Raw genomic sequence first — 15835 nt, forward strand, 5'->3', positions numbered from 1 at the left:
TATTGGGGGGGTAAGCCCCGCCCTGCATAATTGATCACATGACAGAGTGTTTGTCGTGGGGGAGGAAGGGAAAGGAGAATGTTAGCCGCTTTGAGACTCCTTCGGGTAGTGATAAAGCGGGATATCGAATACAAACATAATGCGGTGCATGGACACCATTTGAATGGCTATGCTCATCAACTTTTTTAGGGGGGAGGCCCCACAGCCACTAGGAGTTGGCTGCTCCCACCCTACCAGCACAAGCCCAGCACAATGCTCAAAACTACAATTCAACCGCTGCCCCTTCCCTTTTGGATTGCAGCTTTAGTTTTGTATTAATTATCCCCTGCTTTGGCACATTGTGCTGTTATTATACAGACTGGATTCCCACACTTCTCGTGTGATACAGCAGCCACCTGAATACCCAGAGAGAACCGCGTTCTTCTCCGCCCTCTACGGCTTCATTCTTTGCTGAAAAGTTATGCTGGAATTGGACACAAATTCTGTGCCATGATTATACCCATGATTGTGCTTTAACGTTGCAACCCGTCCTTGGACCTTAGCATGAAGGTAGGTCCATAATAAATAATTAGAGTGAAGGCAAGTAAATAATAATAATAATATTAATAAGAGCATAGCAGCAGGGCCTGTGAAAAAGCTGGCTCAGTTTGAGAAGAGGCCTAGAGTTCAAGGAAGGGGGAAGTGGAAAAAGCTCCTGTGACCATGAGAACATTCGCTTTTGTTCCCAGGATCTGTTTTGCATTGCTAAGCAACCAAGCTTTAACCCTCCTGGCTGGCTGGCCATCCAGGTGAAAGCAGGAAACAGGTGACGATTCAGGCAGCCCACAAATTCCTCTTCGGGTCTCAAAAAGAGACTGAAAGAAAAAACCCTTAACTGATGCCCTCAGCAGTGGAGCTAAATGTGTTGCACTGATGACTCTGGAGATAATTTTTATGCTGAAGGAGAGGAGTGCCATTGCCCCAGTGCAGGTGTTCCCAAGGGGAAAGGTATGTGGATATTCTTGCAATAAAAAAGTAACAGCAATTAATGTTGACTATGTGACCATGAATGAATGAATTGGGCCACAGGCAAGCCGCACACTCTGGGTTGTATCCAATGGGAGTGGGGTTCCAGTGGTGCAACAGGACTTCTGTTTCTCCTCCTCCCTTCACGCACCCCCCAAACTCTGCTGTGGGATCCCCCAACCCTCCAGAGCTGATTTTTGAAGTTGGGGGGACTGGTGGGAACAGGAGAGCAAATTCAGTTGCACAGATGGGGCACTTGTCCAAGTGGTTAGGGCCCCCAGTCCCAACCCCAGATTAGGATGTAATAGAGGTACACTGGCCTACCTTGGAGTCATGTTGTAAGAATTTCTGAGGTGCGGTATGAAACGCAACATGAATGCTCTGGGATCAGCAACTGGGCATGTTTCCAAATGTAGGGTACCCATTTTACTAATGGGATCGTGATTATGATGTCGCTGCCTATCAATAGGATTATTCTTAAGTGCCATAAAGGGAAACAAATTGTTAGTACTTAATCTATGGTTATAGCATTCCTGCTCCCAGTCAGGGAAAGACATAGGTGGGATTCTCTGCCTCAAGCGTCAAAATAACTTAGCCAGCCATAGATACTTACAACGCTATGCACATTGCTGTTCTCTCTTGGACTGGCCTTGCTATAAGGATGCAATCTTATGCACACTTATATTGAAGTAAGCACCACTACATGGTGGGATTTATGTCTAAGTAAATATTATAGGACTGCTCCGTAAGTAAATCAACGTTCTTTTAAATCTATGGCCTGGCCTAAAAGCTGATACGTTTAATATAAAGGTTACAATCTAATTTTTAAAAAGTTAACATGAAAAAGATATCAAAATATAACATAGAGGGTGATATTCAGCGATTTTTAGTCCGTGTAGGCCAACTGGAATTAATGAGCATGACTGAGTTAGGTCCATTAATTCCCAATGGGTCTACTCTGAGTAATTTGATTACCACCCATGGCTTGGGAAGTAATGTCTTTATCAAATGCAAGAGTTTAATGCAGAGGGAAATCCACTGAGAGTTTTCCTCCTGGAAGCCCATTTCAATAAAAGTGAATTGTGGGGATTCTGCAAAGATAGATTTGAAGTAACCGCTAGGCTAAGCTGGCTCAATCTGAAAAGCTGTTCTAGCTGTGAGAAAGGGCGGGAGGGAACAAGGAAACAGAATGCTGAAGTGTGTGACATGCTGGCACAGTGAAGTTTCTATGGTGATTTAGAACTTGAGAAATATACATTATTATCAGTTTCGCTTCGAAAGCTGGGATTCCAGAAAGGAAGAAAAATGGATTCTCCAACCCAGCATGAGATGGTAACAATGTCACTATGGCAAAAGGCGAGCCGCAACTCTGAAAAAGAAGAACAGATTTGCACAGCTACAAGAGAACTAAGGTTTGCACATTTTCTTTTTGAAGTAAATGTGGGTATTCAGGGATAAGGGATCTTCTGTATTACAGATATATAACAGGGAAGGGGAATCATAACAGTACAAGACGACAGAATAGCTAAGGACTGCCACTGAAATAGGAAAAGAGCTTGCAGCTCTGATTCATAAATATTATTTAATTTTATATGGTGCCATCACCGCAGCTGGTAGTATACATAGAACCAAAATAAAAGTACGGTACTTGCCCCAAATAACTTACGATCTAAATTTAGATGGGGAGAGTCAAGAAAACAACACAGGATAGGTAAGAGAGACAAGGGACAACATGGGGACTAATACAAATGGAAGCATTTGAGATGGAGATGTATGCTGGTATGTAATACACTTTTATTTGACAGTTTCTCATTTACTCTTGCATATTCACAGTACTGAACAGCTGGTGGGATTGAGGAGCTCGAGAAAAGGTATTTGGTTTTTTGAAAAATTCTCTTTAAACCTTCCATAAACTCAGCTGCCTGAGTTTTCCCAAGCTGGTATAAAATTATATTCATCAAGCCTGTTTGGCTTCCTAATGCAAAGCCTACAAAACAACTTAATTTCTCTTGGGACCTGAATATGAATAATATTGTACTTTCCCTTGTGCTGGCTTAAACACCTGACATAGTTCAAATCAGAACCTCTCTCTGCTCCCCACCACATACTTGCTGTTTACAATCAAGCAAAAAATAAATGGGAGCTTCCCTCTCATTGTAAACAGCAGGTATGGAGTCCCATGATTTGGATCGTTTCTGCCACAGCCCCAATCTGGCTTACATGCGCTCTGACGTCATTTTTTTTAAGTAACCATGGCATTAGTGACATCACATCAAGCTTGGCCAACCCAATAACCCACCATGCTAAGGTGGTCACACACATCACAACCAAGAAAGAAGCTTGTCACTCAAGGAGAATACAAGAGATGGGGAAGATCTGCATGAAATTTCTAGACACGTAATTTATATGTGTTTATACAAATCTAGAAATAATTACTAGAATCTCAGCAGAACTACAATGCAGCCATTTCCTCATGATGGGGAAGACTGAAACCCAGGGACCCAAGTGTCAGCTTAATTTGTTGTCTAGTAGTTAACTGTTGATAGGCATCTTCAAACTCTGCTCTCCTTTCTTAGGGTTATCTTTAAACTGACCTTGGGCCAGGCAGCCCTACAAATAGAAGACTTCCCTGCGTACAGTAGGACGCACAACCACCTTAAGGAACCCAGGGTTGGAGAACACATGCTAGAGGTCCCTGTTACTCATGACTCTTCCCTGGGGATCAGATCTAGGAACATCAGTGAAAGTCACTGGACTCACATGCTGAAAATGCACATCGTGTTTTATTACCATGCATCAATCAATGTGTTTGTACCCTGCATATAACTATATGCACGGGGCAACTCAGGTTCCAATCAAAGGAACGCATTCCTGTTGCTATTAAATTACCCAAACCGATAGAGTCAATTGTTTGCTTCCCCCACAGAAAACACCGATTTTCCAGAAAATCAAAGCTCCACCACAGCAAAAGGGGTTGATTCAGGAGGCTCGATCAAGCCACTAGTCTTCCGGCTAGATGACAGCGTTCCTGAATTAGTCCGTGAGGTTCTACTGGAGCGTGGCTGGATCGAGTATGATGAGCACAAGCAAGATAACGAGGACTGGAACCTGTGCTGGCAGAACCAGCCTTTCCGGATGACAGACCACCAAAGCATTAAACCATGGCAGAGGCTCAATCACCATCCAGAAACCGTCCGGATCACCAGGAAGGACTATTTGGCAAGACATTTGAAGCGCATGAAGGGAATCTACGGAACAACCCTCTATGAGTTCAGTCCAGCAGCCTTCATCATGCCCAACGACTACATTAAATTTATAACAGAATACACCAAGGAGAGGCAAATCCCCGGCAGGAAGCTCAGCTACTGGATCTGCAAGCCTGTCGCCAGGTCTCGTGGGAGGGGCATCCTCATTTTCAAGGACATTAAAGACTTTGTTTATGACTGCATGGTGATTGTGCAGAGGTACATCAGCAACCCCTTGCTTATTTCTGGGTACAAGTGGGACCTCCGCTTTTACGTCTGCGTCGCTAGCTTTTGCCCCCTCACTGTTTACGTGTACGAAGAAGGGCTGGTGAGGTTTGCGACGGAGAAGTTTGACCTCGAGGCCCTGGACAATGTTTACGCCCACTTGACAAACACAAGCATCAATAAGTTTGGGCCCTCGTACAGGAAGGACAAAGACGTCATCGGCTCCGGCTGCAAGTGGACGTTCAGCCGTTTCCGGGCCTACCTACGTAGCCGCAATGTGAACGACGTGCGCCTCTGGCAAAGGATCAACCACATCATCACCCTTACCTTGCTTGCCATCACCCCCTCGGTGCCGTTTACCTCTAACTGCTTTGAGCTCTTTGGGTTTGACATTCTCGTGGATGACAAGATGAAGCCCTGGCTCCTGGAAGTGAACCACAGCCCGGGTCTGCACCTCGACTGTGCCACAGATGCAGCTGTGAAAAGAAGGTTGCTCCATGACATCGTCGACTTGCTGAACTACAAGGAGGCCGACGCGCTGAGAACAAGCAAAGGGGTGATCCGGAAAGTGTCGTCCTTTGGCCGAACGCAGTCTTTGTTGACTACCAAAACTGACATCTCTCTAGATTTCCTGGCTTGTGGGAAAGGAACCAAGTCCGCAGTTACTTCCCCATCCCCATCACTCTTGCAGGTTAATAAGAGGAGCCCAATGTCTGGCAGGGCAGGCAGCGCATACCCCAAGAAAACCTTAACCTCACAACTGCGTGAACGAATGAACACGCCCAAAACATCCCTGCTGCCATCTAAAAGCAAACAGTTATTTAGAACTAGTAGTTCCCTATATGAGCCTGTTCAGTCTACCCGGTGGCTTAATTCAACTGAGCTCTGTACACACAAGCCATCTATCCCTCACTTTTTTCTCTCAGATAAAGACAAAAAGCCATTTCCTCGGGTGGGTGACTTTGTCCTTATATTTCCTTTCAGTGATGCAGTCCTTGAAGCATCTAGGGAAGGGATCCATGTCAAAAGTGTAATAAAAGAAATACACAAATTAATGAGCAAAGAATTGCAGCCAGAACACCAGAAATCAAATAAAAGTTTATTTAACCAGTAGACGAGCGGGACGAGCAATCCTGTATGTCATTCACACCAGAGGGTGCATGTGCTGCAGCTATGCTGGCACACGTTATGCCACAATCTATAAGACTCCCACAAAAGTTGGAGGAAGGATGCCACTATGAGGACCCATCTGCATCATAGAGCAATGGCTACACCACTTTAACAGTCAGGGCTTCCCCTAGGAGGCTGTATGAGACCACTTTTGAAAACCCACCACCGCTATGGATCCCTCTGACCTGAACAACCAATAGTTAGTGTCCCTTTTGGGGGGCAGGGGGCAATGTGGTGACTTCAACTCCAGGTGGTTTTGGATGGGACAAATTGTATAGACTCATTTCAGTTAGGATTATGGGACAGATCTGGGACAGAAACTGTTTTTTGGTGGCCTTGGTAGATTGATTTTGTTTGTTTATTTATACAAACTGCCAGATCATAATAAAATATTACAGCAATGCACACCAAATTAAGCACACACACAAAAGTACAATACAAGTTCATTAGTTCAGCAGCTTATGATATCATTCTGAACCACCCTACCACGTTAGGGCCGAGTGGCAGAGTTTTGTACTGGCGTTGGTCCTCCCTAAATGGTAGACCCCAGAAGATATTGCTGGGGAATTAAACATTACACTCATTGGCCTTTGACACACGGCATCTCACAGGGTTCCATCTTATCCCATCCCCGTGCATCTCCATGAAACTGTGGGATCATCTGTAGCGTCTGAGTGCAGTCCAATCAATATGCCAATGATACCCAGTTCTCCCTTCCTTTTCCATCAAACCTGAGGCAATGGAAATTTAGCACTGTAGTTTCTCAAAACTGAGGCACCCATTTTAACTGCCTCATTTACAGGACACATTAGAATTTCTTTATAATCTTGGTGAGTGCAGGGCTGAGCTTGCCACACCTTTGCAAGGTGGCCAAAGTTGTGTGTGTTTCTTTAATTTTGTCCAGCACTCTGCAGTCTCCCTAGCTGCCACATGCTGCCATTCTCAGGCTTTTACGTGAAGTGTGGGAAGCCAAGCAGGATGATTATTGGGAGCCTGAGATCAGGGCACTTGATGGTTTTGTTTTTAAGGGATGTTGCTGGTTATAAAACAACAGCAACACTTATTTCATTAAAAATAAAAATACTTTCAGTTGGAAGTGGTCAAACTCACATTAGGCAGCCTCCCCAGCTTCCGGTGCTTCCAGGAAAGCCCAGCCAGGAATGTTATAAGGCTTTCAGTAAGCACAAGCACCTGGGAAGGCTGCAGGTTGCAGACTCCTGGAGAGTTGATTTGTAGAACAAACAGAAAAGACACTGTAAAGCTTTTGGCCATCACAAAAGTAAGGTAAGTGCACCACAAACCCCACACCCTGGACAAGGTGGCTCTTGGGCTGATCCAGCAGGGCTCTTCTTAGGTTATTATTGTTTGAGGCTAAGCTGATGGAAATGTGATATTTGGTCTTCTCCATGGTGGCTCCCAGGCTTTTGATCTCCAGGTGGGGTCCATACTCCTTTCTTTACTTCATTCTTATGACAGAAGGAAGTAAAAAATTAAAAGCTATTTGGATGCAGCAAATCTGTCTGGCTGTTTAGAAGACATTACTGATATGTTGCTGTTTTCAGCAGCAGTAATTTGTTGTCAGTTATATTTTACTGTATTGCTCAAATGGTGTACAGTCATACCTTGGTTCTCGAACATAATCCATTCCGGAAGTCCGTTTGACTTCTGAAAACTTTCAAAAACCAAGGCACGGCTTCCGATTGGCTGCAGGAGCTTCCTGCACTTAATTGGAAGCCATGTCGGATGTTCGGCTTCCAAAAAAGTTCACAAACTGGAACACTAACTTCCGGGTTTGTGGCGTCCGGGACCCAAAACATACGAGTACCAAGGCATTCGAGAACCAAGGTACAACTGTATTTGTATTTTTGTGAGACACTTCAGAGACCTTTCTGGCCAAAAGATGAGATAAAAAATAAACTATAACATAACATCATGAAACACGACATAAGAGAACATAATGAAATGCTAAGACCACCATCCAGAGAGCACAAGTTACTCCTTATCCAGGATGACGATCTCCTTCTCATCTTTGATTCGAACCCGTCCTGAAGAATACTTGGTTTCCTGCTGGCCATTTGCATAGACAGTCTTGACAGTCCCATCAGGGTATTCCCTTCTCCTAGACTGTGCCATATGAATCTCCTTTTGCCCGTTATGGAACTGAATGGTTTTAACTCCACTTCTGTAAAGCAATAAAATAAAACAGCCCACCTCAGAGCATGTATACCCATGGGAACCCTGTTCATGCCAACAGACTTTACATTTTACACATAAGAATAAACCTAGCAAGTCAACCGAGTTGCCCATCAAGCGTAGTATGCTGTCTCTGGGAATGGCTAGAGTTGGATGCTTGGGGCAGGGGGAAACACACAACAGCACAAGGCTTGTGCCCTATAAACCTGCAGATCTAGAGCAATTTATAGTTTGGAGTAACATGTCTTATTGTAATGAGGACCAGGGCAGACAACTGCCTGGCTTTATTGGTTTCTGGCAAAGGGGCCAATATGATTTTGCTGCCCAAAAGTTTCCTTGTAATGTGACATTGCAAATTCTGAGATCAAATATGTTAATATCCTTTGTACCTCAGCACTGACAATCAACACAAGGAGTCGGGGCAGACAGACTAATGGATTCCATTGATAGGGCCCATTTGGGTTAGCACTGGCTCTATGTTCCCTGGCCCCATTGGGGGACTTGGTTATGGGGGTACCAAATACAAATGTTTCTTTTTAAGATTATGACAAACATTCCCTGTTGCATTCAACCTCAACTTTGATTGTAATTCTCAGAAGGGTAAACATGCTATTCCATTGCAGCAAAACAAAAAAGAGAGTCTTGGGGCACCTTAAAGACATATTACAGCACAAACTTTCGTGGACCACAATTCATTGGATACACAAAGTGTACCCAGATTTTTAAGCAATGAGGTCAGAGGGAAATGAATGAAGATAACACAGAGGCAGTGTGGATTATGTAACTGACAGTGGTTATTCTCATTTTTTTTAAAAAAAACCCTTTGGTTCTGCTTGTATTTATGTAAATGGGAGGACAGAATCCTAGCAAAGCACAATCCCTTGCAACAATTTTGCCTTGCAGAGCTCTACAAAATTCTCCAACGTGAACAGCAGAGTGTTGAGACAGTGCTAAAATGGCACTTCTGTTGAATGGTTCCCCCTTTCCAGTTCCTGAGTACTTTATTACTTACTTTTCCACTTTCACAACTGTACCGTCTGGGAAAACAGTTTCTTCCACCATACCTCCATCATAGCGGCGTTTCACAGTCTGGTCTGGAAACACGATTTCTTCAGTACCGTCGGGGTGGTACTTTTCTGTGGAACAGGACATTGTTAAAAAGTCTCATTTGAAACATGTGTGAGCTTACCTTCCCAGTGTGGTTACACCATGCCTGATACATTGACACACATGCATACACTGCATGTAATGACCTACACACAGATTGCATGTTATTTCTTATGTGGATGTGCCTCAAATGCAGATATCTGGCATGCCTGAAGCAACCTGAAATTTGCCACTCAGGATGCTTCACAACTCAGCAGGGTTTTTTTGCACAGGCCTGTTGGGTCCCACCTCAGTGTGCAAACTGAATTTCTTAACGATATGCAATATTCATTTATTTAATATATATAAGTTCTGACATCATTTTTAAATTGATCGCCCTTAAAGGAGAAAAAGATAGAAAACTTATTATCTGATACGCATATCTCTTTGGTAAACATTGCCTTTAAAATCAGTTTTAAATTCATAGTAAATTGATGTTACCAATCTGATTATTTGGAAACTGCAACACTTCCAATCCATTTGGGAAAACGGTTCTGGTTGTCTGTGTCTCTGCATAGTAATAAATCTGCATAATAATAAATAAGGAAAACAATAGGAAAATGCATTGGAAAGTGTGGAATAACAATTGTCAATGCAAATTCACAAACAAATCAGAATGAATGTTCAGTGAACAGCTGACATCATCTAACCTCCCCACAAACATTCTGCAAATAAATCAAGATGAATGCTCAATAAACTGGTTGTGTGGAATAGATCATAGTTCCATGTCCAATGCTGATTTAATCTTCACTTTTGCCCCTCTCTCTTATCTCTGCTGAGTCGTCTAGCTTTGTATTGCTTAAAGTATATACATTAACACCTTCAAAGGTTGTTGACTTATTTTGAGGTGGAAAACTGCTCAGGAAGGGGGGGGGGAGAGAATATGGGTGCCACCACGGTGACTTTGTTACTGCTTTTAAACAAACTGTTAAGCACTCTCAGAAGCCAGGAGGGTAGAAATGCTGTACAGGATTTCCAGAAGGAAGAGATTCAGTGGCGTGAACAACTCTTCCCAAGACTGGCAGAAGTGAAATAAATTATGCAAAGTTAGGATTTGCAAAGTAAGCATTTGCATAATTTATACATCACAGAATTCAACCATTGAGATGCTCTGGCACAGATTTCTTTCAGCACAACAAATGTGGAGACTTGCTAACTTGCTTATAAAAGATTGTTTAAGCTCAGGTCAGAGCTCAGCTAAATATTTATTTCCCCCTTCTTGGAAATTAAGACATTTAGAACTGAGGGCCATCTTTGTAATCACAGTTTAAAGTCCTCCTTCAAAGCAAAATAAAATAAATATACACACCACTCTCCGATCTGGCAAGATCTTCTTAATATCTCCATTGTAAAAAGTAACAACAGTTGTTCTTTTATCTGTGCTAATCTCCATTTTTGTCCCGTTTGGATATTTAGTAATCCTGCGCCCATCAGTAAACAGTTGTTTCACCTTTAAAACAAAGACCAGATGTGCAGGGTTGGTGTGTATTCACATTCTCTTTCTTCCTTCTCTTCCCCCCACAACACCCCCCCCCCCCGTAGTTAAACTGGAATACTTGAACTGAAGAAGACTCTGAATCATCTAAATGGATCTCTGTGTTTTATTACATTAGATATTTAAACTTCTGTGACTTTTAATAAGCTTCAGCCCAGAACACCAATTTTAACATGTTTCACAAGGTTAATTCAGAAGGGCAGAGCTGCATCAGAGGTGAGCAAGCAGACCAGGGGTCATCCAGTGTTCCACCTGAATGCTCAGAAACCCTCAAGGGCCTGTGTGCCGACATCTGAAAGAAAGCTAAAAGGAGCCAACTTATTTCTTTTGTCCAGAGCGAACTTTCCCCCCTCTACCTATTCCCAAGTGGGAAAGTTCACAATGAGAATCAGAAAAGAATAGCAGGCAGCAGAGACAGTTCCCATCCAAGATGAAACAGTCCTCTCTTCTTTCCTCTTGATTCTTTGTAAAATGAAAACACGCTGCCAGCACCACTCATGATTCCTGGTGACGGGGTGGGGGGGGGGAAGAGGCTGGCAGTGGCACTGTGTTGGCAGTGGCTTCACTGGGGGAAATCTGAGAGGCCCACCTTCCAGGGAGGCCTTTTCACAAGAATTTGAGAAGGGGTGTTAGCCTATGCAAGCAGCCCTGGTCAAATTCCCATGGCACCACCCATAAACTGCACCTGTCTAAAACTAGTTTAATCGTCATAATGAAATCTGGAAACTACTTTGTGTCAAGAGCATGGGATCTCAAACAGAGAATTCTTCACATCCTCACCAGCTACTACAATCCTTAGAATTTGTAGGGGGGGGGAGGGTTGGAGGAAACAACTAGGTTTGTGGTGTAGCTATGCTCTAAGACCATAATTCCACAGAAGAGGGAGCAAACTTGTATTCTGCTGCTGCAGAGAGTAGGACCTGAACCAATGGATTCTAAATACAATAAAGGAGATTCTGACTAAACTTTAGGAAGAACTTTCTTTTTTTTCTTTTTTTTTAATATTTTATTAAGGATTTTCTTGTTTTACAGAAGTGTAGTGCCTCATATATATTTTTCCCCATGTAACATTTTTACAAATCCGTTTCATTTGTTGAGGCATTAGGGGGAGAAGAAAATAAAAATAAAAATAAAAAAAGGAGAGAAAAGAGAAAGGGGGGTGGAGAGAGGGAAGATGGATAAGGGTGGGATTGGGTGGCGTGTTTCTATTATGTTTAATGTATGTAGAGTTTGGTGTCAGCGTGCTTGTGTTGTTCACTTGTGTTCCTTTGGTGGTGAGAGAGGTTGGGGTTGGCCTAGGGTGTGATTGTTTGCTTGTGATTGGCTGTGGTGATCTTTGTTTTCGTGTGTGAGTGAGGTGGGTGGGTGTTTTGGATCAGGTTAGCCATATTGATTTGTATGCTGTTGGTGGATTATTGTCATTGTCCTGTTGGGCTGTGTGTGTGATAAAGGGGAGCCATACCGGGGTGAAGGCATCTTCTTCTGTTTGTCCCCGTGTCAGTTTCAGTTTATTAGTTAATTTTTCTAGTAGGGCTGTTTCCCATACTATTTGATACCATTGGTCCATGCTTACTCCTGACAGGTCTCTCCAGTGTCTGGTTATGGTGTTTCTGGCTGCTGAGAGCAGGTGGGTTATGAGTTGTTTGTGGTGTAAATGGGCATTGTTGTCTTGGAAGATGTTTAGTAGGGCCAATTCTGGGGTGGTGTCTATTACTTGCTTAGTTATTTTACAAATTTCTTGTATGGCTGTTGTCCAGAATAGTTGGATTTTGGGACACTCCCACCACATGTGGAAGTATGTGCCTGTGGAGGTGCACCCTCTCCAGCATTTTGGTGAGGTTCCTGGGTGTATTAGCGCTAGTTTCCTTGGTGTTAGGTACCACCTGTAGGTGAGTTTCAGTGTGAGTTCTTTTCTTTTCGTTGATATGGATTTAAAGGGGGGTTTAGACCACATTCTGGTCCATTGAGTGGGGTTTATCTCATAGCCTATGTCATTCTCCCATTGATTTTTGATTGCGTCTAGGGGATTTGCGAGATTTTGGAGTAGTATTTTGTATATTGCGGATACCATCCCTTTACCGTTTCCCTTTGTTGTTAGGAGGAGGTTTTCGAAGGTTGTCAGGGGCCTAGTTGCTGCTGATTTTACTGTTGGGTTGTTTAAGAGGGCATGTAGTTGGTGTTGTGTTAACCAGGGCATTTGGGTGTCTTCTAGTTTGTCTTGTATTTCTTGTGTTGACAAGGGTTTGTTATTTTTATAAAAGTCTATTAGGCGATACAAGCCTTTGGTTCGCCAGGTTTTTATCTTGAGGTTTTGTGCTGCATGGTGGAATAATGGGTGGTATGCCAGGGGGATTAGTGGGGATGGGGTTGGGGATAGTTTGCCTATTTGTGTTTTCCATGCTTTGAGCATGGTCTGTGTGTACCTGTTAAGTGTTGTGGGAATTTTCTTTAGTTTGTTTGGGAGGAGTGGGTATGTTGTGGTGCAGGTGTTTTCAATTGTGTCCTTCTCTAGGTGTACCCATTGTTTTGTCTCATCTTCTAGTATATATGGGATTATATGGCGTATTTGGTTGGCGTTGTAATATGCTTCTATGTTGGGGATTCCCCATCCTCCTTCTGAGGTGGGGAGGTGCAGGTATTTGGGGCTTATTCTTGGTTTTTTATGTGAGAAGATGAAAGAGTGTAGTTTTCTCTGCCAACTGTGAAGTTGGGTTGAGGGGATCCAGATTGGGAGGGTTTGGAATAGGTAGGTTAGTTTTGGGAGTGTGATCATTTTGATCATGGCTATTTTGTCTGAGTGAGGTTCATGTTATTCCATCTCTTTAGGTCTTTGTTAATTTGTCGCCACAGGGGCTTGTAGTTGTGGAGGTATAATTTATTGAGGTTTCTGGTTATTTGTACCCCTAGGTATCTGAACTTGGTGTGGCAAAGTTTTATTTTGGTGACCTTCGTGAGTTCTTTTTGGGTGTGAGGAGGGGTGTTGAAGCACATAGCTTCTGACTTTGTGAAATTTACCTGTAGGCCCGACACCATTGCAAATGCGTTGAGTTCTCTGATTAGGGAGGTTGCTGTGCTTATGGGGTCTGGTGTTGTGACCATTAGGTCATCTGCAAAGAGCCCTAATTTATAGGTCCTGCCTTTTATTTCCACTCCCTTGATGTCTGTGGCTGCTCGGATGCGGATTGCTAGGGGTTCCAGAGCCAGGATAAATAAGAAGGGAGACAGTGGGCATCCTTGTTTCGTGCCTCTTTGGATAGCTATAGTGTTAGAATCCATATTGTTAGTTCTGCATTTTGCTGAGGCTTGGGAGTATATTTGTTTGAGGATTTGTAGGAAGTTGGGGCCAAATTTCATGTTAGTTAGTACTGCTAATATGTATTTCCACTCCAAGCAATCAAAGGCTTTGAGGATGTCTAGGGACATAATTGTCAATGGGAGTTTGGTTGCCTTGCTGTGTTCGATCAGGTTCAGTAGTTTCCTGATGGGGTCTGTTATATTGCGGCCAGGGACAAAGCCAGTCTGGTCTGGGGCTATTAACTTGTGTAGGAAGATTTTTAGGCGGTTGGCCAAGATTGATGTGAATATCTTGTAGTCTTGGTTTATTAATGAGATTGGGCGGTATGATTCTACTTTGAGGCTGTCTTTTAGTGGTTTTGGGATGGAGACTATTTTGGAGTGGGTCCAGGTTTTGGGGATGGGGCCTCCTTTTATGATGTCGTTGAATAGGCGGGTCATGTAGGGCATCAAGGGTTCTTTGAATTTCTTATAGAATTCTGCTGTGAAGCCGTCTGGGCCTGGGGCTTTGTGTGGTTTCAAGTTTTTGAGGACCGCATCTATTTCCTCTGGGGTGATAGGGCTATCCATGAATTCCTGTTCCTCATCAGTTAGGGTAGGCATGGTCAGTCCTGCTAGAAATTTTTTGATTTCCCTCTCTGGTGGGTTATGGGAGGTGTATAGGTTGGAGTAAAATTCTGCAAATTCTGAAATTATTTCTTTGGGGGAGAATGTTATGTTGCCGTCTTTTTTGGTGATGCAGTGTATTCTTGTTTTGAGTGCTTTTTTCCTACATCTATTTGCTAGTAATCTGGAGTTTTTCCCTCCATATTCATAGAAACGTTGTTTAGAGTATAGAATGTTGATCATTGTTTTGTTGATTTCTAAGGAGTCTAGTTCTCTCCTTTTCTGTTCTATAAGTTTGAGGAGTTTTTTAGATCCTGTTTGTTTGTAGCGTGATGAGAGGGCTGTGATGTCTTGTTCTATTTTGCTAATTTTTGAGGAGGTTTGTTTTTTAAGGAATGTTTTCTCTTTTATGCAAGCTCCTCTGGTGACCGCTTTCATTGCGTCCCATAGGAGGGGGGTTGTTGTATTGTTTACATCGTTTTCTTTGAAGTAGTTTTGGAGGGTTTTTGTGAGACTCTCTCTAATTTGTTTGTTTGTAGTTAGGATGGGGCTGAAGGACCAGGATGGGGTGGTTTGTGTTCCTTCTCCTATTTTAACAGTGACTTCTACTGGGGCGTGATCTGTGATTTTAATGTTACCTATGTTTGTTGATTCTACTGAGGGAATCAGACCCTGTGTGAGTAGAATGCTGTCCAGTCTGGACACTGTATCATGGCGTCCCGATTGGAATGTATGGCTGATGTCTCCCGGGTTTTGCTCACCCCAAATGTCATAGAGACCCCTGTTTTTTAGCATTTTTAGTAACTTGTAAGAGTTCCTGGTTGTTGGGGGTTTCCTTCGGAGGAAGGTTGCCCATGGGGTTGTGGGGTGGATATCTTTCAGGGATATACCTTTCATATTTAGATTGAGGTCCCCTCCTAGGATTGCTTCCCCTTCAGAGAAGGAGAGGAATTTGTTTAGTGTTTTCTGGAAGAATTCTAGTTGTTTCGTGTTTGGGGCATATATGGAGCCGATTGTCAGTTTGATTTTGCCATCTAGTGTCCCTTTAGCGAAAATGAATCTGCCTTTTTTGTCCTTGAGGACTGTTGTGGCAGTGAAGTTCAGGTCCCTACTGAGTATTATGGCTACACCACGGGCTTTCCCTGAGCCTCGTGCGACCCACTGTTGACTAAAGCGGGGGTCGCTCAGGAGTTTGCTGCCTTTGGGTGGATTGTGTATTTCTTGTAGGAAGGTGATGTGTGGTTTCATGGTGTTTATGTATGAGGTGATGCGTTTTCTTTTGATGGGGTTTCCCAGCCCCCTCACGTTTAATGTAATTGCTTTTAGGTTAGCCATTTTGTTTATCTATTATGTGGGGCGATTCCATGCCAACCCGTTCGGATTGTCTTGTGTCTCTCTCTTTGTGTTGTTTAAAGAACCAGTGGGGTTGCGCTGACCTAGGGTGTGGTGGGTGGGG

General features: G+C 43.3%; 2 protein-coding genes across 4 annotated transcripts in view; one reads left to right on the plus strand and one right to left on the minus strand.

The window, feature by feature from the left end:
- The first annotated feature begins 912 nt into the window (after nucleotides 1-912).
- TTLL2 (tubulin tyrosine ligase like 2) lies at nucleotides 913-5589 on the plus strand. The gene is made up of 2 exons (XM_077925334.1): nucleotides 913-987; nucleotides 3907-5589. Exons 1-2 carry the CDS (start codon nucleotides 913-915, stop codon nucleotides 5587-5589), a joined length of 1758 nt encoding a protein of 585 aa, XP_077781460.1.
- Nucleotides 5590-5985: 396 nt separating this feature from the next.
- The window catches only part of LOC114594336 (uncharacterized), a 33231-nt gene continuing 23381 nt past the window's right edge, over nucleotides 5986-15835 (minus strand). For all 3 annotated transcript variants that reach the window (XM_028723896.2, XM_077925833.1, XM_077925832.1), the window contains 4 exons: nucleotides 10294-10434; nucleotides 9426-9510; nucleotides 8851-8974; nucleotides 5986-7827 (listed from right to left, as the gene is read on the minus strand). In XM_028723896.2, the coding sequence (XP_028579729.2) occupies nucleotides 7638-7827; nucleotides 8851-8974; nucleotides 9426-9510; nucleotides 10294-10434 (540 nt within the window). In that variant the 3' untranslated portion in view covers nucleotides 5986-7637. The remainder of the gene's footprint in view (nucleotides 7828-8850; nucleotides 8975-9425; nucleotides 9511-10293; nucleotides 10435-15835) is intronic.

The sequence above is a fragment of the Podarcis muralis genome, chromosome 3 (assembly GCF_964188315.1).
Source record: "Podarcis muralis chromosome 3, rPodMur119.hap1.1, whole genome shotgun sequence".
Classification (NCBI taxonomy): Eukaryota; Metazoa; Chordata; class Lepidosauria; order Squamata; family Lacertidae; genus Podarcis; species Podarcis muralis.

Bases quoted from the DNA above. Each gene is read 5' to 3' on its own strand.
- TTLL2 (XM_077925334.1), top strand. From the start codon at position 913: ATGACTCTGGAGATAATTTTTATGCTGAAGGAGAGGAGTGCCATTGCC. The intron at 988-3,906 runs GTATGTGGATAT...CCAAACCGATAG, and splicing joins AGGTGTTCCCAAGGGGAAAG to AGTCAATTGTTTGCTTCCCC.